A 25,767-nucleotide genomic window follows, 5' to 3' on the forward strand; every position below is an offset into this window, starting at 1 on the left:
AAAAAAAAAAAAAAAGTACAGGAATATATTTCGATTTGTATAAATGCATGGTATGTAATACATTTCAACAAGTCTTTCAAGCTGGCCTACATTTTTTGAATGCCATTTGTCTACCAGGTGACTAGGTCATTAAAACACTCTCATTTGCTGTGAGCTATAATTCTAGAACTTAGTCCATTACTTGCTGGTTCTCAAAACATCAGTGATTCTCCATTACCTGTAGAAATGTGAGTTCTTCACAGCACAAAGCACTGCTCTATTTGTTACATTCTCTGAATCTAGTACCATGACTGATTCAAAGGAGGGTTCTCAGTTCTGTGTTTCACGGGGAAGGGATCAACTGTGCAGTAGGATTGGGGAAACACTGTAGTTATGCAATTTGATCAACTCATAATTCTCATTTTCCCAGATGAGAAAAAGTTACTGTCTTCTGTAAACACAGCCTATTCATGAATGACCAAATCCGTTCTAGGGAGAATTCAAAAAACTAGAAACAATGCATTGCTCTGCATGGCTTTGCTACTCTGATTCTTCAGGTCAAAAGCTTTTGACTTCTATTTAACGTCCAGAGTGAGTATTCTATTTTTCTTCTCTTTATGTTGCATTACCTCCTGGAATGGTGTCTTGCCTTTCTTTTGTTCTTTTAGCAATTCAGAGACTGTTATTTTATCCTTTTTTCCCCCTGACCTGTTTTTAGTGTCATTTATCTGGTTAAGGGTCCACTTTAGTCTGAGGGCCTGCATTTTCTCCTATTGCTATAGTATCCCAAACTTCTCAAGAGCACATTTGCCTTCTCCCATGTCTCTCTTGGTACCTACTGATCATCTGTAGGGAATGCCTCATTCGCTTGGCTGCACCTGCTTCTACTGCTGTTGTAAGTTGCTTTCTTTGTCTTTTTTGCTATTTTATGTTATTGCTGTTTTGTAAATCCCAGCCAAAATAATCTACATTTTAGTTAAGCAATGCCCATGGCGTTTTGTACTGGACTTATTATGCCAACAAAATCTAAGCAGTACAGGCTTTGGCAATAATTGCTAGCTGCCTTGCTAAAATGACTTTATATCTCTTGTTAATGCAAACTATGTATTAGATGTTCATTATTTTTGCATCAGTATCATACTTTGTCATAACAGGTCTATGTTCTGATGTTATTGAAAGGCTCCAAAGTTCCATCCATATTTAAATCATTCATTTAAACATACATTTACAATTATTACTGATAACAATTAAATTTATTGGGTAGTCATCTCTGTGCACAGACATGACTCATCATTTTTTTCGGTAAAGAAATGTTTTAGCCACTCCTCCCAGAGTTTTTATCATCTTTAATTTTATGTTGCATTGTGTTAATCCAAATCATTGACAAAAATGTTTCATGAATCACTGTCAAGTACAGCACCTTATAAAAGACAAGTAAACTTCATTGGCAGTGATTTGCCAGTTGAAGTTGTCTGCAATATGTTACACAAATGGGATAGACATCACTACCCAAAGTGCATGTATGAAGACATGAATTGGAGTCAATATACTTTATATACAACCAGAGATATAAAAAATTGTGCTGTATATGTGTAATAAGAGTTGTAATGCATTCCGCTGCCATTTATTTTTTTAAATTCAATAAAATAAAAAATAAAATTAAAAGAAAGAAAGAAAGTGAGCCAAAGACTTGAACAGACCTGTATTTGAACAGAGGAAAAAAATTAGTTATAGATTGTATAGATTTTGTGCATCTTCTGATTCATATTTTCCATTTTATTTTTAAAATACTTACAAGTGGTCAGATATCTTTATTAATATCTCCTGTACAGAATAATACTTAATAAGTATTTGTTCCTGAGATAATAACAAAAATTACAATCTAATAAAGTATCATTTCTGACATCTTTCCTCCTTCCTGCTTCTAGAGTTAATTACTTTAATTCTCTCAATTATTGCATGATGCTCTGGATAAGTTTTCTCATTGAACTGATTATTATATTATACTCATAATAAGTATCATACTTACTCTTAGTTTGATAGTGTTTTTGTTCATGTGTTCTTCATCCAATTGAGTATGAGCTCTTTTGAGGTCATGGCTTACCTCTATTTCTTAAATAGGACCTTAATATTCAATTTACTCCTACTCTCAAATTCATAAATGTTCACGTTAAATTTGAACAGATTGGAGAGCTCTTTACATTCTCAAAGCACCCTGCCGTGGCTAACATTTGTCATATTTTTATAGTAAGTACCTGCTGTCACTATTGATTATCACAATGTGTAATTATAGAAACTTTTAAAGACATTTTAAAGATGAATAAACAAGTTACCAAAAGATACAGTAGATGACCACACTTTTACCCGACTCTATCCTTTCTTTCCAGTTTCTCAAAATCACAGAATTTGCTGCTGTATCATTGACATGTTTTTGTAGAGACATGGAATTATCTCAAGAAAACTCAGGCACAACTTCCCTCCTCCCTGGGGTTTCAGTAACTTCTTAAACCCTATCCAGTCCATTTAATTTCTTTGATGGAGAAAAGTGCAATTAGTTGAACAGTTCTACCAACTCAGCATTCTACTATTTTGTGCAAGTAGCATGACAAATCTTTCACTATTCATTTCCCTGCTTTGAGTATGACTAGAATTACTTTCCCATTGTCTTGGAATATTTCATCAATCACTATTTGTTCTGGCCTTTGCTTTCTGGACCTTAATATGTACTCTAGTTGTACTTTCCCCTTAATCCTACTTTCAAATTCATAAATGTTCATGTTAAATTTGAACAGATTGGAGAGCTCTTTACATTCTCAAAGCCCCCTGCCATGGCTAACATTTGTCAGATTCTTATTGTAAGTACCTGCTTAATGTCTGAGCTCCATGAGAAGAGAGACTGTGTTGAATTGACACTGTATGCACTCAGCCTTTCTCAGGGCTTGTTCAGAACTTATTCAACAGGGAGTTCATGAACAAATGAAAGAACAATCTGTGCTGCTCTTCTACTTAATTCTCATTTATTTTATATATAACTTAATATTTATAACTTTTGAAATGTACATATATGCTAGATAATATATTGTAATTTATTATTTTACTTTGCTTAACGTTTTACTTTTTTTCTTACTCATAGTTTGGCGTGAAGATCTTACTTTTTAATTTTTCGTTTGAACAATAACGTACATAGCAAAGGGCACCTAACTCTGAAATGAGTTATCAACAGATTAGTGAGAAGACCTGTACTTTTGCCTCTGGAGGAAAGCATTATACAAACCACTACATAACTCTGCTCCTAGGTAATACAACCTCATAGCATTAGCACTTTTCTTTATGTTTCATACTGATTCCAATCAATGCTTTCTAAAATACTTCAACTCTAATATTTGTGAATACATTCTTAGCTTTCAGTGTTATTTTGCCTCCTTACTTATCAAAATTGTTTCTATCAAATAAGATTTATTCTTCTATTACTCTAGAAATAGTTCATATTCTCCTTTCGAACAACTCCTAGAAATGAAAATATTTATGTTCATATTAAATATTCAAATTTATTGATCTAAATACTCATATTTTCTTCATTGATGTATAAATGAATGGAAATGTTATTTCCATTCATATTTATTGCTTTTACTTCAAATACCCAGCTTTTATTTTTGTTCTTTTTATTTGACATCTGTTGTTCTTGACATTGTTTCCTGGGATTTTTTTCTCAACCATTCAAATGTCACTTTAAAGCATATTTAATCCTATCAGCAATTTTTACCAAATATATTAACCCTGTCCCAGAAGATTTAACCTTTATTATTAAACAATCATCGTGTGATCTTAAGCCATGAACTAGAAAATTAAATGTTTTATTTGACATGTTTTCTCCTTTTTCTTCAGAGTCACAAACCCACAATCAAAAGCATTATAAATGCTCTCAGGTAAATGCATGAATACACTTTTTAACATCATTAGTCATTAATAAAATGCAAAATAAGGTCACAAGGAAATATAGTCACACCCTTATTAAAAATGATAAAGTAAAAGATATTGACAATTTCAAGTGCTGGCAAGAATATATAGCAAGTTGAATTCTCTCATATATTATTGATAGAAATACTAAGTGGCTTGTCATTCCTTATAAAATTAATCTGGGTTTATCTTATAACCAAGCTTTGTTACCCCTATTTTTTAACTCAAGAGAAATCAAAACTTATGTTCATACAAAAAACTTGTATGTGAATGTTTATTGCATCTTTATTCATAAATACCCTCAACTAGAATCATCCAAAATATCCTTCAACAGGACAGCAGATAAACTGTAGTACAAGGTTACAATGGAATACATGCAGCATTATGGGCAATCTCAAACCTACCACACTAAGTGGAAGATGTTAGACTCACAATTCTACATGCACTGTGTTGTTTCATTTATTAGATATTCTGGAAATGGGAAAAAATGTGTGCAAAGAAAACAGTTACCAGTGCCTGGGAGTGATGTGGAATCTGCCTACAAAGGTGTGTGGGACTATATACACAATGAAATACTATTCAGCATTAAAAGAGAATAAAATCATGTCATTTGCAGGTAAACACATGGAGTTGGATAATATAATGCTAACTGAAGTTAGCCAATCCTCCCCAAAAAAAACAATTGCAGAATGTTTTCTTTGATATACGGATGCTAATTCATAATGGGGTTTGGGGTGGGCAGCATGGGAGGATTAGAAAAACCCTAGATAGAACAAAGGGGAGGGAGGGGAAGAGAGGGGAAATTCAAATCAAAACTACTCTAAGATTTTTATCTTGCTCTAGTCAGAATGGCAGCTATTAAAAATACAAACAACAATAAGTGTTGGCAGGGGTGTGGGAAAAAAAGGTACATTCATATATTGCTGATGGGACTACAAATTAGTGCAGTCAATATGGAAAGCAGTATGGAGATTCCTTGGAAAACAATGGAATGGAACCTCCATTTGATCCAGCTATCCCACTCCTGGGTCTATACCCAAGGGACTTAAAATCAGCATATTTCAGTGACATAGCTGCATCAATGTTTATAGCAACACAATTCACAATAGCTAAATTGTGGAACCAGCCTAGATGCCCTTACTTAGACAAATGAATAAAGAAATTATGGTATATATACATAATGGAATATTACTCAGCATTAAAAGAGAATAAAATCACAGCATTTGCAGGTAAATGGATGGAGATGGAGAATATCATGCTTAGTGAAGTAAGGCAATCCCAAAAACAAAGGCCAAATGTTTTCTCTGGTATGTGAATGCTGATCCTTAATGGGAGGAGCATGGGAGGAATGAGGAACTTTAGACAGGGCAAAGGGGAGAAACAAAGCTCTGTAGAGGAACCTTTCACTCTCAACTTCTCCTTTTCTTTTTCTTTTTGTTGTTGTTGTTGTTGTTGTTGTTGTGTGTGTGTGTGTATTGGGAGGGTATTGGGCTGAACCCAGAGGTGCTCTACCATTGAGTTACATACACAGCCCTTTTTATTTTTTATTTCCAGACAGGGTCTTGCTAAATTTCTGAGGCTAGCCTTGAATTTGCTATGCTTTTGCCTTAGCCTCCAGCATCACTCTGATTACAGGTATGCACTATGGAGCTCAGTACTATCAACATTTTCTAGAACAAAATTACAAGGCTTTCTGAGCCAGATCCTTGCTATTTCATTCTATTATCATTTCCTTACAGAGAAATACATACAGCACTATGTATTCCTTATAGAGTTCACTATTTTTTCCAACAAGTGAAGCCAATCTTACCGTCTAATTTAATAATGCTACCTACTTCCAACATACCCAAACACATCCCATAATACTCTGATTTCTCTTACTTTTCTCTGCATTTCTATCATGCATAGCATCTGTCAACTTTTAGCATACTATTTGTCCACTTATTTATTGTGGATTTGTTTCCTCTCTCTATCCTTGATAGAATGTGAATTCTAGGAGATCAAAATTTAAAAAATATATATATATATATTGTGGTATATCCAAGGCATGAAAAATAGTACCTGATTCCATTTGGCACTTAAATAATTGTTGAATTGAAATGGACAATTATGATTGCTATAATTTTCAAATATAAATAATTCTAAAGATAAATTATTTCAATCCCAAGCCAAAAATAACTTAAATATGAGGTTTTTTCCTTAATGGCACAAATCTCTGATTTTATTTTTCTTATTTATTTATTTATTTATTTATGCATTAGTTTTAACACAATACTATGCACTAATGTGACACACTTTAAAAAAATTACTGTACCTCTATTGCCTCTTCAATTTAGTAAGGTGTTTTACAAAACTTTTCTTGAATTAAATCTGCAGTTTGATACTTTTCAAGCAAATTTCTTGGGTTATAATAAATGTACAATAATTTGTTAGCTGACAACAAATTCAATGAGTTTAATTTATGTTTAAAAGGTAGTTTTAATATTTGAAGGGTAGTTTTGAAGTCTTATTATTATTCAGAAAATTATTTGGGATATTGAATATTTTTTAGAACTTCTAATTCACTGTGAAAGATCTGGAAATCAAAATTAGATGTTAATATTCATATAAGATTTGCTTATTCTCTTATCTCTGTTCCTCCCCAATATTCCCTCTTGACTTTTCTCTCTTTCCAGCTACCCTTTAAAGGTTATTGTTGCCCTAACTCTGATCCTGTTTCCAGTTCTAAGGTGAGATAGTTTTCCCTTGGTTTATCTCACCATGCCCAGAGTTTTCCAACATGGTCTTTGTGCTGAAGTCTCTTAAAATTAAGTCTCCAAACAAATTACAGTTTTATCACTTGCTTAAAATTATAAAATATTTCTAGCAGGATTGTTAATTAACCATGGTATGATAATCAATACGACATGAAATAATACCATTGTGCACAATTTAAAATAAATAATGCAGTTAATGACCAAGAGAAAAACATCTATTCACTATATTCAATTTACAGATCACTTAATAATCAAATTTAGTTTCAAATCTTTGATGTCCTTTTAAATTTAATTTAGAAAAATGACTCCTGTGACTCTTGCTTAGTTAGGAAAAATCCAAACATAAGCAGCAACTACGTAAACAGAAGCTGACATTCTGCTACATTTTGCTATTAATGTTAAGCTAAATATTAGAAATTTTGGGTCAGAAAATGTCCATCCCATGCATGGGAATCTGACTGTTCACCTGAGATATGCTGGTCATCGTATTGTAGGACAAGGTGCAGGAAAGGGTTGTTAATTGTGTCAGACTTCTCTCTTCACCTGTGATCATCTTTCTATATGAAGGGAAATCACATAGAAATCTGGGAAGGTATTTTTCTTCTCCCAGGGAGCCATGGACAACAAGTAGTTTATTTAATATTCTCTTCAACACTGATGATTTATTGACACAATTTTTAAAATTGCTTATATTCACAACAATGATTTTTTAAAGTTGTATACTACTAAATATTTTATAGAAAGAAATCTTTCGTAAGAGTACTGGGATCATTATGAATAGGATAAATTTAAAAAAAAAACTCTTGATGTCTATTAGAATATTGTTTAGCAACAAGACAAATATCAACGATAGCTAAACGGTTACACATCAGGGAGATGGTTAATAAACAGTGAATGAATGAGCCACAAACCTGAGTGCCCATGCTCCACAGTGGACTAAGAAATGAAGCTGAGGCAGGATTTAGCTGTCCTTGGAAGGGCAAGCAGCCAGACTCTCTCTGCAGAGATCAGTCTGCCAATACAAACAAATCTTCACAAATGAAATAAAAAACCTCTTGATGTCTATTGGAATATTGTTTAGAAACAAGACAAATATTTAGCAATTGAATCAGAACAGCTTATCAGCACTGGCCTACTAGGAATCAGAATTAGCATAACTGAATGTAAGCCTGGTTTGAAAAGGAAGTGCTGAGGATGAGTACCCTGAACTTTGTTGCCATTCTCCTACATCTGGTAAAGGAAGATCCTGATTTAGTCAGCTCTTCTGTTGCTTTACCAAAAGTCGTGTAGAAGAGGAAAAGTTGGAAAATATTGGAGCTTAGTTTCAAAAGTTTAGTCGGTGACCAGCCGATTCCATAGCTCTGGGCCCCAAGTGAGGCAGAATACATGATGGAAGGGCATGGTGGAGGAAAGCATCTCACTTACCAGGAACAAAATATATACTCCAAAGGCACACCTTTAGTGACCTAACTCCTCCAGCCATACCCTACCTGTGGACAGTTAATCTGTATCAGTGGATTGATCCACTGATTAAGTTATACCTCTCAAAATCTAATCATTTCACCTCCAAAAAGTCTTGTAATGTTTTGTAACTGAGCTTTTGGAGGACACCTCCTGCTAAGAGCCATAGCCAAATAGTAATGATGCATGGCATTTTTGGTTGAAAGGTGAGGCCAGCAAGCCATTGAGTTGATATGATTATGTTAAGATCTGCATTCAAGTGGATATTAGACCCCTGCTGTTCACCTCAGCCTGCTACTTTGGAGCTCCAGGGGGACTCCCAAAGAGTTCCCATTGGTTGGGAAAGTGCGTAGAAGGGAATTCCGGAGGAGGGATTTCCTGTTGGAGTGGTGTGTTCGGGAGAATGCCTGTGTGTGTGTGTGTGTGTGTGTGTGTGTGTGTGTGTGTGTGTGTGTGTGTCTTAGCATATTTCCGGGAGCATACAGGGCATTGGCGGGAGTTTCAAAAATAAAATTTGTTCCTGTTTGAGTGGCTCATGATTTTGTGCCCAGCCAGACTGCGGCAACCTCCTACATAAACCACTGGCCATATAACATAAATAAACAAACTGAAAATAGTACCTTTACTTCCTCAGCATCAACACAGAAAAAGTTGTCAGGATTTGAATTCCCAAGAAAGCAAATTCCCTGAGAATATCAACTGTAGTCATTATGGAATATTCAGATATGGTGAGACTCTGTAAAGCACATGATGCATGGGACAGAAGCAGAAGGAAAATGAAGGCATGTGAAAAACAACAACAACAACAAAAACAAAAGCAAACTAATGTAGTGGATGAGAACACAGCCCCCAGGAGCCACATACAAGGTAAATGACCCTCAGCAGGATGCTTAGGCTAATCTCTCTGCAGGTTAGTCTAGTCATCTTCAAAATAAGGATGATAATAATACTAACTCATAGGTATTGGTAAAGGAAGGATATAGTATAATTTATACAGTGTTTTGGATGAAGTAAATAGTAATAAACAGTATCCAATATCATATTGTTTAGACACCTAGTCTCTAAACAAAATATTAAAAAGGACTGCAGATGAGGTTCAGTGGTTAAGTGACCCTGGGTTCAATCCCTAGTACCAAAGAGAAAGAGACAGAAAGAGAACTTAGCCTGCATCCACTGGTTTTATCACCTTGCAGAAACCTTACTTGTTCAGATTTCCAAACAGTGCCACAAATTTTATGGACCCTAGGAGCATGGCCAATTTAATGGGCATGAAAACCATATACAATTGCTCAAAGGGGCTGGACACAGTATGCCACCTGTCCCACATAAGGTGAATTTCCAACTTGCACATAGAATTAGGCCAATACACCTTTGTTGCCCTGGAATCACTATTGATATTTTTACAGAGATGGAATAAAGAAATTTTATTAACTGTCAGTGTGGCCAGATAGTTATATAAACATTCTGCTCTCAGTAAGTAAAGAAACAGGAAACAACTTAATCAAAACATTACTGGAAAAATATGAATCAAAACTGAATTATTCCCTATTAGCCCATTAAATTCAATATTGAGTAAACCACTTTATATTTCAATTGAATTTTTGTTAGGTCATAAGATGAATTCTTTACACTACTAAAGTTTATAAGTTCTTACATTCTATAAACTTTTTACTTCAGGTTATTTAAAATTTATATTTACTATATAGATCCAGATATAATTACTTGCTTGATGTCTCATCAAACATACTGCAGAATTTCACTGAAGCTCATATTGCAAATCCCACATGAAGACCAAGATAGTATGGTACTTTGAAAAAGAACACATCATTATCTTTCCTAAAATTGTTACTACAAGGACATCTTATATTGGGATACTAAATTTCTTTGAGGACACATAACTCTAAACAGTTTATTCTGTATACCCATAAGGGTAAGATTAATCCTCCTAGTCAGACTAATTTGGGGTACTCATAAATAAATATACTAATTAAACATTCACAAGAATTCATCCCGAGAGTATTCTGTGATTTTTAACATTATCAAAACATTTGGAGATTAAATATGAAAATTCACTCTATGTTAAGATAATGAGCACTCTTTGTAATTAAAAAGCAATAAAATACAAAATTCATCCAAATGGGCATATAATTTAACAGCTTACTTATGTGAGAAAAACACAGCCATTTCTTTTAGTAAGAATAAGCAGTTATTCTCATTGTGAAAATATTACTAGATATTACTCAGCAGCTGAACACTTAAAAAACATTTCTTTCATACTATTAAGTTATTTATATTACCACACTGAATCCCTCTTTCCTCTCAAATCTGCGCTTTCTCCTGTGGTGCTAACAACATCTTGTTAATGGCACCAACATCCTCTCATTACCCAAATCTAAAACTTCAGAATATTCTAGGGTCTCCCTTCTCCAAGTTCCATGTATGGAGTCTGTGAATAGATGCTTATTTTTATTTTTTTTTTCAGTGACGCAGTCTGCAACACATTTCTCCTCGGCAAATTACCAGTTGCAATCCTCTTACTCCGAAGGAAAAAACTGGGACACCAGATAGGTGAATATTTTAATTAGTTGCTCTTTTTTTCTGTTAATTATACATTCACTACATTTCTTGCCTCTGATGCCTCTTTTTTAACTATCACTTCTTTAGATATTACTCTTATTGATATTGCCAAAATTTATTTAGTAATGCTCTAATCAGTACCTTAATGTCATTCTCTGCACTCATGCCATGTGCGGCTGTTAGCTTCATGCTTTTGAATCTTACTACACAGAGCCCATTACCCCAAATTTCTACAGATATCCCTCCACTGGCAAATTTGGATCTAAGTGACTCAGTTTGGCACTTAATGACCTTCTGTGATCTACTCAATCCTAATTCCTAAACATATATCATAAAGCAGTCATTCAACAGATAATTACTGAGTTCTTATTACACATCTGATATTGTGTCCAGTAAAGCCAAAATGATTTTTTGATCTTGTTTACCAAATCACTGTGGAATACTTTTCTCTACTTACGCTGAAATGTATTGAATGGGAGAAAATTTAATTATTTTATAATGATCATCAGATGATCAATTCACCAAATATCAGAAAATAATAAAAACATGTAGACAAATATGCACACTAGAAGTACATGTTTTGTTTTAATAATTTACATAGAATGAGATTCAAATAATCTTTCTATGATCTTCTAATACTTGACTATCCAGTTTCAAGGGAACACCTTTTATACTTGCTAGACTGTACAGACTTGCTAAATGTCATTTAACTAGAAAGAGAAATTAAAAGTTATTTTTAGAAATAGCTTACCAGGATACACAAGGTTGTCTGTGTTTCTTTGAGTCCGGCCTATCAGAACGGTCGTAAGATTTACTGTGGGTTTCTTAAGTGTGTTAGGTTTCTTCAGCAATTTTACTTGCTTCTGAGACTTGACAACATTTGCCAGACCTTCAGACAACAATCGATCTATATACCAAGTTAAGTTAGATAGGGCAGCTTGAGTTTTTATTTCAATTATTGATTCCACAAATTCTGTCAGACCTTTCTGAGGAAGCTGATTTTGTGGCAGAGAACCTTTTATCCACTTAAGTACAGCAGCATTTTGTTGTGATGCGCTTGTTGGAGCATTACAACACACGGTAAAAAATTCATGGAGAGTTTTGTTAAGCAAAGAGAAATTAGTTGAAAGATGGATGGATTTTGCTTCCAGGGCCTTAAATCTGGAATTTAATACTTGTAGTTGAAGAGCTTGGTCTCTCTCATTTGCAGTCATACTGCCTTTTTTAAGTGAAATATAATAAGGAATGAGTGTCTGACTCACTTTAGATTCAATGCTTTGCAATCGAGTTTCAAAGTTTTTGTAAATCTTGGTGGCTGAGAGTATATTTTCTTCCAAATGACTCATGTTTTGCTGATATTTCATCACTTGGTAAATGGTTTCATTGAACATTTGAGAAATATTTTGAAAGTTGAACTGATCTGCTTTCTCATCTTTAGGAATAGCTGCAAGGGCCTTGGCAACTTGCAAAACAAAATTATATCCCTGACTGTCATTGACCAAAATTTGAACAGAATCATTTAAACGTTGGAACTGAGGAATAAATCTCATAATGGTTTCCATGTTTTGGTTACATTTGTGGTGGACCTCAGGATTATACTTAATAGTACTTAAAGTTTCTTTTAGCACATAGTTATCTTGAACAAAATCAATGGCATTATTTATAATAGTTGTTGTCTTATTCAGGCCATCTTCCATTTCAAAGGCAAATTCATGAATGCGTCTTTCTAAGGCATTTTCACGACTCTGTACTTCATTTCTCAGTAAATTGTGTCTTTTTGTAAGTTCTTTGATCAGAAAATGTAGACTGTTGACAGCACTTATCAGACTTTCCATCTTTTTCCTTGTAACTACTACTTCCTTGGGTTGTTCCAATGTCACTGTCTGTTTGAGTGATGCTCCCTGTTCAAGCAAGGGTTGAAGGATCTCCATGTCATATGTCAAATCGTTTAGTTGCTCACTCATTTTATCCATCTTGTTCTCCATTGGAAAGAGAACCTCAGCCAATGTTTGGTTTAACACATGTAAACTCTCTTCTGTGTCTTTAAGTTGAAATTTAAAATCATTTCTGCACTTAGATAGCATGTCTTTGCATTCAACCCTGACAGATTCCTTCTCCATCCCCAAACTGATAGTGAGATTGTTAATCTTACTCTCTTGGATGTGCAAATCATCAAACATCTGCAGCATCATCAAACCTTGCTTGTTTATCTTTTCATGTAGAATTGATACGTATTTAGTGACATTATTGCTGACGGATTCAGCAGCTGTAGCATTCTTCTGGTCTGACACTTGTTCATTTGATAAAAGCTGCTCGTGTACTTCTTTCATTTTGGAAAGAGTTTTATTGAGGGATTCATAGTACAGAATGCCCCTTGAATGTTCCTGTTCTAGAGCACCTTGTAAACGAGCCTGCGTTGCCTCTAGTTCTTTAATAGGCTTCTCACACGTAGAAGTCATTTCTTGTCTGATATTCACAATGTGATTCTTTAGATCTACTATATCAGTCACTGTGGGCCTATTTTCTGGCATTAAAATAGACTTTTGTTGGACTGTTATTGAAACCACAGATGCATTAACTTGTTGAATTATATGCCTGGTGTTTTCAAGGTCCTCTGACAAACTCGACACAGTCTTGAAGAGCTGTGCGACAGTCTCTTGCATGTCATTTTGAAAGACTTTAAATTGTTCTCTTACTATGTCCTTTACTAGATCATTAATACTTTTGGATTTTAGACCTAAAGACAAAGATAACAAATAATAAAAAATACACGATTTTAATTATGAGAGGCTAGATATATTTAAAAGGTAGATGTTTGAAACTATTAATAACATGAACTAGTGAAAATAATACTCTAATATATTTACTTGCAACATTTTAAAAACTACAATTTATAGGAGGCAATCACCTTGTTGATTGATGAATCTGATTGGAGAAATCAAGTGTAATGTAGAACATGCTAGAACCATAAATCTAAGGTTCTATGGACAAAAGACATGAAGGAACTACTGTTGGCTTCAGTAATAGACATTACTGTGCAATAATCTGGGTCTAGTCCTGAATGAAAATAAATTGCTTTGATCTTTTTGCCTTTGCAAATAATACCCATTGTTAGCTGATGACTGTGCTATTAGATTTCTGGTAATCAGGTTCAGAGCTTATGTTTTGAATTCATAAACACTATGAATCTGCTCTAGTAAAGAAATTTAATTGAAGAAAAAGATGAATTCACATTCACAGGAGTCAACATGGTTTACAGTAACAATAAAAAAGTAAAATAAGAGGTTTGATGATCACAAAACAATTCAGTTGTAAATCAAAACAGGAATTCAAGATATGCTTAATTTTCATAATATGACAACATTTTAACAGAAAGAGAGGAGGAAACTTCCTGCTAATGACTACATACTAGTGTCTCCAATATGAGAAAGCATAGGCTAATTATGAACCAAGATTGTGGTAAGTTTGAAAAGTAGTATTAAGAAAGAAAGAGAAAATGAAAAATGTATTATATAGATTATTACAAATGATATAAATAGAAAATGAATATTTAAAACTGCAACAAAATTCTACTGTTTCATTCAGAAACAGATATATATATATATACTGGGTTAAGGACATAACTAATCCCTTCTATTGAGTAGGGAATTTTATTATTATTGTCAAGTTTATTTCCTGTATTAGTTTTTTCCTGTGCCAGATTTTTTTTAAAGTAAGTTAGTGGGTTACAAAAAGCTGTTTATGATAACCAAATTTTATAGTATCTAGCTATTTAGCAATGTAAATGTAAGATCTGTCCATTCAAATTCAAAAACACCAAAGGCCATACAACAAGATACAAGCAACATAATACATAGGATTTTCAAAAGGAAAATCGGTGCAGTGGGATATTGCCATTCGAGTTATGGCTATTAAGTAGCCTATATAGGAAATAGGATAAAAAAATGAGTGTAGGCTCTTTATTTATTTATTTTGTAAGCATGTTTTCAAAAGTATTTAGTATGCATGAGAGACTTACATGAAAATTATTGTGAAAGAGAAATTATTAAAAAATAGAATGAAGTGTTGCTTAAACATCTTGCTGTCAATGAAATCTAGTACAAAGATAAAGCTGTAAAAGTAGATGGTTTTACATGGACAAAAATGACCCAGTTAATCCTATATTTTATGATTGATGTTGCTAAAATGAGAAAAAAAAAAAGTACATTTTCTAAACCTAGTGGAAACTTAAATAAATTTTGAAGTTCAAAAAGTATAGAAAAATTAGTCTGTATGTAATAGGAACATTTTTAAAAATGTCAAATATGGAATAATAGTCAGTGACACACAACACCACAGAGTACTCAAGAATGAATAAATTCATTAGAAAAATGTAAATAGCCACAATTAAGAGATGTTACACATAAAAATTCCTAGCTTTTGAATTGTAACAAAAGGTTTTAAAATATTTGTATTTTCTAAATTCAGACAGCCTTTAGCCAATCACCATTTATTTGACAAATATTCTTTAAATACATTCTATATCCTATACCAAAAATAAAATTTAGAAAATTAGATTTTTTTGTCTTAAAAACAGACTATATGAGCTTCCCCCAAAGAAAGGTGCCACTCCATAGTGCAATTACTTTTGTAGCACTATCTACAGGTAATTAATTATCTCCTGTTAGTTAAACTTAATTTTAATTCTCATGATAGCAAAAAAAAAAAAAAAAAATGAGGTAGTGCAATAAAGCATACATAAGGTTGGGGTTAACCCTTCTTTGAGTTTATAACCTTAGAATTATGACAAAAGATGCTTTTCAAGATTGTAAAGATAAAATATAAGTTAAGCTTTATTGAATTAATTAGTTGTAGATAATGACAATTAGGTGTTTGACCTTGGGAAACAAAAACTACATGACCTGAAAGTCAGAATAAGAAATACAGATAAAAACAGTGTCAGGTAAAATTCAGGTCAGAATTTTGGTCAAAGTAAGTAGGAGAAATTATGAAATGAAAAATATGAGATGCCTTAGCCATAATTCTTTAAAATCTTTATGAAAAAAAAAATATATTGGAGAAAAGAGAAAATCACAGCAAGGTCTGAAGAAAAAAAAAAAAAAAACCTGAACAGATTATTAGCTTAAAACTTTGTTTCTGTTTCGGATTACATCTCCACAATTTGTTACAAAAAATATTTATGTAAACCTATTTTTGAAAAAATATGCCAAGATGGCTTATGGTAATATCTATGTGGGAATATAATTTTGAACTCTTTGATTCTGTTTCATGTGACTTAAATGCTTCTACTTTCTTAAAAAATAATATTGTTTTTGGTGACTTAGATATATTTAATATCAGACATAATTGCATGCCCTTTCTGTGGTGGTGAACATAGGGTCTTTTCATAACATTCAGATAGGTTGTGAGGAGTTGAGACATTTGATTTTCAACAGTTTCTATGGTTACTAGCAGATTAAGCACTGTTCTTAACCTTGGATGTGAAGTAAACAAGAGAGGAAGCTGTGGCAAGCTTGGCACCTTAGGGGTGGGTTTAGTCTTTGTTTCCTGTAAGAATATTCATGAACTACAAGCCCTCTGGTCCTCATAATTAATGATTGTGCTAAGGACATAACTAATCCCTGCTATTGAGTAGGGAGTTTTATTATTGTTGCTGTGAGTATGATTTTTCATGTGTCAGTTTTTTCCTGTGCCAGATTTTTTTAATAGGTTAGTAGGTTACAAAAAGCCATTGACAAGCCTAAATCTCCTGGGTTGTGTTAACCAAATTTTGCTAATTTCATTAAGATGGTTACAGTCAATCATAGGCTGTTTCTTTTTGACTTCTTCCTTTGTATATTTTATTTTTATTTTTCTGTTGTAGACACATACAATACGTTATCTTATTTATTTATTTTTATGTGGTACTGAGGATTGAATTGCACCCAGTACCTCACATGTGCTAGGCAAGCGCTCTACCACTGAGCTCCAAACCCAGCCCAACTTCTTTCTTATGTTATTACTTCAGAGAGAAAAAATTCTTCTTATATGGCTTTAATTGGTAATTTTGGCCATACCAATTATGTAGGACAGGGTCTTCATTTCAGTAGCTGAATAGCACTATTTACATGATTGAAAAACATAATGGAGTCATGGTTGCTGTTGAGCTGCAAAAGTGTCTTTCTTAGTGGATGATACATCAAATCTATAACTACTTAGTTTTTTTAAAAAAATGTGAACCACAAGAGAGAAAAAAATAAATAAATTGTGTAGAAATAGGGGTATCTAGTGAGAAAGTTTTAATGAATAAAGCAAAGTCAAAGTGACCACTAACCTTGAGACTTGGAAACATACAATAAACCCAGTGCATTGGGATCCTCCTAGTAACCAAACTAATTGCCTGAAACATTCAAGTCTTATCAAAAGGTCATCTCCTCCTGATCCTCCACATATCAGTTGAGATGGCTTCTCTTCCTAAATGCATTCCCTGATCCCTTACACTGGATTTGTTGCAAATCTCTAATGGTCCCATTGTACCCTGTGCATAACACTACTATGCTAATTACTATGTATATATAAATCTTGATGGTAGACAGAAAGGTTCACACTCCTCTCCCCACAAGAGGTCCACATCCTAACTCACAGTGCTTATGAATATTACCTTACATGGCAAAAGGGACTTAGCAGATATGTTTAAGGATCTTAAGATTGTCTTTAGTCATTCAGATAGGTCTAATTTAATCACATCCATTCTTAAAATTGGAAGAGGAAAGCAGAGAGTATATTGGGGAGGCATTATAAGGACTCAACCCACTAGCTTTGAAGGTGGAGGAAGAAAACTATGAGACAAGAAATGCAGTGGCCTCTAGAAGATGAGAATTGGCCTCAGTTCACAGATCTCAAAAAAGCAGGAACCTCAGTCCTATAGCTGGGAGGAAATAAATTTAGCCAACAAACTGAATTAACAGAAAATAGATTATCTATGCTATAGATTCTCCATAAAAGAGCACAGCATACTTCTAAGCTTGTTGTTTTAAGAGCACAGAATTCAGATAAAACTTAATCCGATTTATATTGCAAATTTACTTTTCCAAACTGGAATGTTTTAGAATATACTTTATTGATTATAAAACATGACCTAGATAATTTCTGGGATAACCACTTCAGATTTATTCTCAATACCTCTGTCAATAATATTGAGACATCTGTGAATCTAGTTTGCCTTGATAATCATTACCTCAGCACTGTCTTTATTCTTGAACTGGATATTACCCATGATGGATTTTAACCATAAGACAATTATTCTGTAACTAGGTATATAACATCAATCAACCATATGGAATATTCAAAGATTTGTGCACATAGTAAAAACTATTTTGATATAGTATTTCAAGTTATTTCAGAAGTTGAGTGATTATAAAATATCTCATTAAAAAAAATGTTGTAGACTTCCGTATCACCCAATCTACAGCAAAGATCCCAAAGTGACACAAGAAAAGATGAATCATTTTCCTTTTGTATGAATTGAAAGAGCCATTTATTTTAATTTTTTTACCTTTTAGAAAAGACTGAAATTCCCTGCCTTTATCTTCACTGATTTTCCTTTCTAGGGAAGAATATGTGTTCCTTACGTCATCCATAGCCAAAGAAATATTGTCAACTTTCTTCTGCAGAAGCATCACTTTCATGGATTGCTGGTTCATCTGGTCAGTCATTTTTTGTATTACTGCTGCATGTAGAAGAAGAGAAAATTGGAAGCATTGAAAATATATATTTAGAACCACTCAAATTTCATATTAGATTTAAAGATAGTTCAAATAAATCATGTTTGCAGTAATAAATTTGAAAATATAAGTAACTGGCTACATTCACTTACCAAAAGGCAGAGCCTGACTCTTAAGGCTATTTAAAGATAGAATTTTAAAAAAGTATTAGAATATCTGATTTCTAAAGTGTTTCAAATTTTCTTAGAATTTCTGTCTTTAAAAAAAAAACTCTCATATAGTTATTGTCACATGGTCAAAAGATGACAAAAGTGAAGTTTGGAAAGCCAAAATAATTTTTTTGAGATTGCAGAGCTAATGGCTCATCTTCTGCTTCACAATCTGATGACCCAAATCTTCTCATAGAGCTTTTAGCATCTTGTAAGAATGGTATCACACCATCTACAAAGAGTCATAATTTGATTTCTTTCTTACCTATTTGTATCCCTTTTATTTAATCCTCTTGTTGAATATTTCTAGGTAAAATTTCAAGTACTATATTGAACAGAAATGGGACATCTATTGTCTTATTCCTGATATCAGAGGAAATGCTTTCAATCTTTCCATATTCAGTATGATGTTGATTTGGGATTTATCCTATTAGTCTTTGTGAGGTAAGTTCCTTCTTTCCTCAGTTTACTCATTGTTTTTACTGTTAATAAAGCTACAGCTTATAAACAAATTTAGCAAAGTAGCAGGGTAGAAAATCAACATACAAAAATCAATAGCTTTTCTATACACCAACGATGAATTCACTGTAAAAGAAATCAGATAAACAATTTCATTCACAATAGTCTCAAAAAAATCCCACCTAGTAATAAGTATACCAAAACCTATACAAAGAAAAATCACAGAACACTAAACAAAGAAATAGAAGAAGACACTAAAACTTAAAGACCTCCCACATTCATGGATAGGCAGAATTGATACTGTTAAAATGACTGTATTACCAGAAGTGATCTACAAACTTAATACAATTTCCATCAAAGTAACAGTGACATTCTTCACAGGATTATAAGCAACAGTCCTAAAATTCATATGGAAGAAAAATCCTAGAATAGACAAAGCAATTCTGAGAAAAAAGAACAACACTGGAGGCATCATAGTATCTGGTTTCAAATGATAATACAGAACTATAGTAACAAAAGCAACAATGGTATTGATATCAAAATAAACAGGATAGCCAATGGAATACGATAGAAGATGCAGAGACAAACCTGCAGAGAGAGTCACTCAATCCTTAACCAAGGTGATAAAAGCATACATTGAGGAAAAGACAGTCTCTTTAATGAACAGCACTGGGAAAACTGCATGTCCATGTACAGAAGAAGGAAACTAGATCCCAATCTCTCACCCTGCACAAAAGTAATACAAAATGGATCAAAAACCTAGGGATAGACCAGGAACTTTATGACAGCTTGAAGAAATGTGGAGGTACTACTCTAACATAAGATGTGGACAATGACTTCCTTAATAATACTCCTAAAGTTTAGGAAATAATACCAAGAATTAATAAATGGGACTGCATCAAATTAAAAAGCTTCTACACAGCAAAGGAAACAAAAGCATGAAGAAACAGACTACTGAAAGGGAGAAAATTTGAGGCAGCTACTCTTCTGACCAGATTTAATATTCAGGATATATAAAGAACTAAAAAAAATTACCATAAAAAACCACAAAACAAACAATAACAACAACAAAACCCAAATAATCCAATTGATAAACGGTCAAATGAACTAAACAGACATTTTTCAAAGAAGAAATGCAAATAACCAACAAATGCAGGAAAAAGATGTTCAACATCTTTGGTAATTAGAGAAATGCAAATCAAAACAACAGTGAGATTTCTACTCATTCCAGTTAAAATGGCAATCATTAAAAATATAAATAAGAATACATGCCAATAAGAATGTTGGTAAAAAGAAACTCTTATACACTGTTGGTGGAATGTAAATTAGTACATCCATTGTGGAAATCAGTTTGGATGTTCCCCAAAACACTAGAAATAGAATCACCATGGGACCAACCTATAACACTCCTAGGTATCTAATCAAGAGAATTAATGTCAGCATATCATAGAGATGCATGGGTATCAATGTTTATCACAGCAAAATTCACAAGATGAGTCATTAAACTATTATAGGTATCCTTCAACAGATTAATGCATAAAGAAAATATGATCTATATACATAATACCACTTTATACAGTCATAAGGAAGAAAATATATCTTGTCATTTGCAGGAAAATGGATGGAACTGGAGAGCTTCATGTCAAACAAAATATGAAAGGCTCCGAAAATAAAGTACTGTATGTTTTCTCTCATATGTGAACGCTAGAGAAAAAAAAAAAAAACAAGAAAAAGGATCTCATGAAAACAGAAGACAAACCAGTAGGGTAGAGAAAGGGGAGGGGGCAGGGTAGAGAAAGGGGAGGGGGCAGGGTAGAGAAAGGGGAGGTAGTGGGAAATGAAATTAATCAAATTTTATTATATGCATTATGAATGTGTCCCAATGAAACCCACTATTCTGTATAATTATTATGCACCAATAAAAAATAAATAAGTCCAATGACCCAGCATTACATATGTGTAGCTTTATATATATAACAGTAGCTATATTCTGAGAATTTTAATGTTTACTGGGGCATTCCTTAATGAGATATATAGAATTTAAATTGGATCACTTTATACAGCAATGACATTTTCTATCCCTTTACATATAACTTTAATGATTCAAGGATTGGACAGTATTTTATAAAGCTTCTGAATTCCAATCCCTATAATGCATTAGAAGACAGTTTCTAAGGCATATTCACCTGCATTCTTAAAGAGATTCTCCTTAAGTCAGATTTCTCAATTTGATTGCCCTGTTTTATATGCCAAATCTCTGCCAAGCCCACAGAAGAGATGTTAGCACCAACCACCCTTATATTTTTTAGACCTAAATTTAAGCCCAAGAAATATGGTAAAACATTTATGATTAGAAGAATGAGAAAAAATATAGCATGCCAACTTTTGATCAACACAAGGTCCTTGGTATTTCTTAGTCATAAGAAACATTCCTGATCTCCTCTAAACCAATGGAAGAAAGCTTTCCTTCTCTGATTCCGAAACCCTTGTCTTCCATGATTGCACTGTTTGGAGGATGAAGGTTTGACTTTATTTAGGAATGTGCTCTTTTCCTTATAACTGAGTATCACAGTACTTGTATTCTCCTTCTGTGTTTGCACACAATGCTTCAATAATTATTCTCCATCTTTTCACCCTAGAATCTGCAGCACATCCAGTTTCTCCCAACATCCAGCACCAATAGAAAAGGATTAGGAGTATGTTAATGTGTCACCATCACACATTTGACAGCTGAGATTTCTTGTTTGGAAGTTGAAATAAACCTTGTTGACAATAATTGGGTTAGAGATGATAGTAATTACAATCTATGACCTGAGTCACCACAGTCTTGCTGCTGCTGCTGCTGCTGCTGCTGAGGCTGCTCGACTGTTCCTCTGTCAATAGCTATGTGACTTTCAACCTGGTTGCTGTGCATCAATTGCTGCTGTTCCTGAGCTAGATGGAAACAAAAAGAGAAGAGAAGAGTGTTAAGCACTGGAACTGCCTCATTTTTTTTTCCAGTCCTGAGCAATATTGTGGCTGACATTCATTTTCCTGGGTACTGAAGCGTGATGGTCTAGGATGATTGCAAGAGTAAGATGTCCCGCCCCCAGTCACAGGGCAGTGTGACACCACACTGGAATTGGAAATACACCACTCTAACTCTGCCTGGAAAAAAAAAAAATTATTCATAATTCCTTTAAACAAAAAATGGATGGTGTGTTTTTTTTTTTTTTTTCATTTGGGTGGGATGGGAGAAGGATGTAAACTGCCTGCAAAATTGGACTTTAAAATCTGCTGTATTAAAAGTACAGCAGCCTTATAAGTGGACCGCCACAAAGGCTAATCTTTTAATGGTAGAATTTCTGACCAGTGACTACTTGAAAGTAAGGGGGCACTACAGGTTCTTTCCTGGGGGGAGGAGATAGTTATTTAAATAATAGAACCAATTAAAAGGGTTCTTCCCATATTTTAAAAAAGCACATAGTCTCTAAGGGACTAAAAGTAAAAGTAAACTTACAGGTACATCTCTAAGGTGCTAACCCATGATGCCAATGAAATTTCAGAAGAATGGAAATTTTACTATCTACTCTTAAAGAATCCTATTTCCCATAAATCTAGTGATATTTTCAGTGGTAGTGTGACTCTTCATTGAGAAAAACAATTTAGAGAGATTTTTTTAAAAATTTGAATACACTAAATAATGTATGTCTATAATTCTTGGACTTTGAATGAACAAATTTATGCATTAAATTCTGCATATCAGACTTGTGCAAACAAGTGTTTGGTGTCTGCTAGGCTTCTTCCCATGTGAAATCATGTACCAGTGAAACTCTGTACCTCTGGCACATGTTAATTATGTTCCCTAAGGCATATGTGGCTGTGACAATAATACTGAAGTTTTTTACTCCATAAAAAGAAATATAATAGACTTGGCAGTAATTTGGGTTAGTTGCTGTTGTTAGATTGAATTTTGCATTTCTTTTCTTCAGGGCATTGAGCTAAATTAATGGATTTTCATTCATGTCCACAGTTTTTGTTTTGATACTGCTTTCTTTTCCTTTCCTTTTGGCCTCTACTGTGTAATTTTTTATTTATTCAATGGTAGAAAAACAATGTTCTGCTTAGGGAGAAGTGTAATTATTTGGGCCTGAGGTAGGTAGGGAAAAGCATTAATCTCCTAAATCCTAGGTTCTTGTAACCTAAATACAAATTAGTTCATAAAAATAGGTCTATTAAATTATTATATAAAATGTCTGTCATGGATCCTCTTTAGATGGTATAATAAGAGATTTTTTTTTCCTGGAAATTTATATCTGTCGACTCAAAAGTGTGCCTGGAGAGTAAAACAAAGGTCCTCAAATTGCAGTCCCCAGTACCAACAGCTCCTGGAACTTTTGTACTTGCAGCTCTTCTATCCCCCTATCCCAAATTAATAATTTAAGAAACTCTGGGGTGGGCCTGCAGTCTGTGTTTTAACAAGCCCTCAGGGTGACTGTTACACATGCTCCACTGGAGTAAAGTGTCAAGATAAATCCTCCTTAGCAACTTCTCACCCCACTACCTTCATGTTTCTCCAAGCAGACAGTGTTCAGGACACAAACTTTTAAGGATTGATAGCAGTAGAAACAGGTGGCTTACCAGGATGACCAAGGGCCTTTTCATGTTCTTACTCCTTAAATTTTGAGCTAGATGATAGGCACAACAAGCATTTAAATGCAGTACCTTAACATGGTGATAAGTTAATATTTTATTAAGACATAAAACATAATTATGGTGAGAACAAAATCTAGACCATTTTCAGGTATACAAAAAAGGTTACTGTTCAAATGTTCCTTTCTGTCAACTTTTGACCTGTACTATGTTTTTTTTCCTTTGTTTTTACTAATCCTTTAGAGTGCAGGCTTTTCACATGGATAGAACAGCGAAGCATCTGTAATCTTTGAATTGCTGAGAGTATGCATGTTCTTCCATTTCCCCACCTAAGATTCTGGTCCAGTTTATCTACCCTAGAGAATTGAGTATGTGTGTACTTTATAAATTTTAATTTTATAGACGATTCCAATGTGCAGCTCTGCTTAAGAGCTACCATATTTTGAAAAAAAATTGCAAAGTATTCCAATTCTATTAAGTAAATTTATTGTTATAAGGCAGAACATACAATCATTTTCTTATTAAAATTACAATCCAGAAGTCAATCTTTGTAGATTTATTTAAACAGCCTGCCAGTTGATAAACAGGGCACGTGTTAAATACATGATTTATTAAAAATCATATAAATAAAAACCTGGAGTCTCCTACCATTCCATAAAAAGGGGGCCATTATCAGAAGTAAATGGCATGGGTAGAATATGGAGGCACTTTTTACAGCTTCTTATCGCCCCCTCACCCTATGTAGACACACCCTTGTAACAGGTGCTCCTGAGCTTGAAGCATATGGAACATGTTTGTTCTACTCTGTCAGAAGTCACATCCAGAGTCCACTGACATCTTAGAAAGTCTCAGGGTAAAACAAACAAACAAACAAACAAACAAATCATTTCCATCAGAAGCAAGGCTGTTGCTCCTCAGTTTCACCTAGAAGTATCCACATCCTCCCACAAATTCAAGATTGTGTTTAGCTAGTATGTATCAGTGTGGTCTACCAACTATTGAAATATTGAAATACAGGTATACTTTTTGGAAAATATGAAGTGATGATACCCAATAACTGATAAAATTAACTTAAAAATTATAATAGCAATTTATTTCCAGTTAGTTGTGGATACATGGTAAAGGATGTGTTTTGCAGGACACATGATGAAAGGAATTTCTATTGCAGCAACATCTGAGAACTATTTTTCAGAACTAGAAATTTGTTGGGTCCACATCGTGCCCTGTATAGGCTTTGTGAAATGTAGTGTTTTACTAGCATAACTGGTTTACCATTACCTGTGACTTATTTAGTTCTTAGAGCCAAGTCATTAGGTACTTACTTTACTACTTAGAATGTTCTAATTGTCCTATCTGCAGGGTTTTTTAATATTTCTTCTTCAGGAATTTATAAAGAATTATCCAACCACTGAAAGGGACAAAAGTTTAAATTTTTAAAATAGTTCAGGTATCATGAGTGTGAATTTGTTCAATTTAAGAAAAGAAAGGTAGAAATTTTACCAGTTTTGAATTTGGATCTGGATTTTTAATCATACTATGCAAAAATCAAATTGAAACATTTTTCAGTGTGTACAATATCAAAATAAAAATCTCATATCAAATCAAAAGTAAATTCAATAAAAAACAAATTGTGTTTCTGGAATGAAAATTAACTTTTCAATAAAAATTATTGTATCATTTTCCCTTGTGAGTATTAAATTCAAATAATATTCCAAATGTATAAATCATTTAAAATTAAAATTACTTAACCAACTTTCATTTACATTGTATTGACTGCATTTACATACAGTGTATTGAAGTTCACTTGCAATAGTTAATAATGAAGAGGAAAATATTAAAGAATGTTATGAAATTTGTAAAATTAAAATTTTAAGGATAAAAGTTTTCATCAAAGCAAACCATTTAAAATAATAAAACATTTTAAAAATACTTTATGAAAAATAAAAACACAGAAAAAAACAATACTTTATAAAAAAATCACTTTAGTAAAAATAAAAACACTTAGGAAATAAAATCAAAATGTTAAACATTATT

The 25,767-nt window shown here is 33.4% G+C and overlaps 1 protein-coding gene across 1 annotated transcript in view; it reads right to left on the reverse strand.

Annotated features, from left to right (window-relative positions):
- The window catches only part of Mmrn1 (multimerin 1), a 63,818-nt gene that overhangs the window by 4,357 nt on the left and 33,694 nt on the right, over positions 1–25,767 (reverse strand). Inside the window, exons 5-7 of the mRNA XM_046458969.2 lie at positions 21,913–22,035; positions 18,265–18,438; positions 11,482–13,467 (exon numbers count right to left, since the gene is read on the reverse strand). Of these exons, the coding sequence (XP_046314925.1) occupies positions 11,482–13,467; positions 18,265–18,438; positions 21,913–22,035 (2,283 nt within the window). The remainder of the gene's footprint in view (positions 1–11,481; positions 13,468–18,264; positions 18,439–21,912; positions 22,036–25,767) is intronic.

This window comes from Marmota monax, unplaced genomic scaffold, assembly GCF_021218885.2.
Source record: "Marmota monax isolate L192 unplaced genomic scaffold, Marmota_monax_Labrador192_F-V1.1 WCK01_AAM20220418_F8-fsc00002, whole genome shotgun sequence".
NCBI classification, from domain to species: domain Eukaryota; kingdom Metazoa; phylum Chordata; class Mammalia; order Rodentia; family Sciuridae; genus Marmota; species Marmota monax.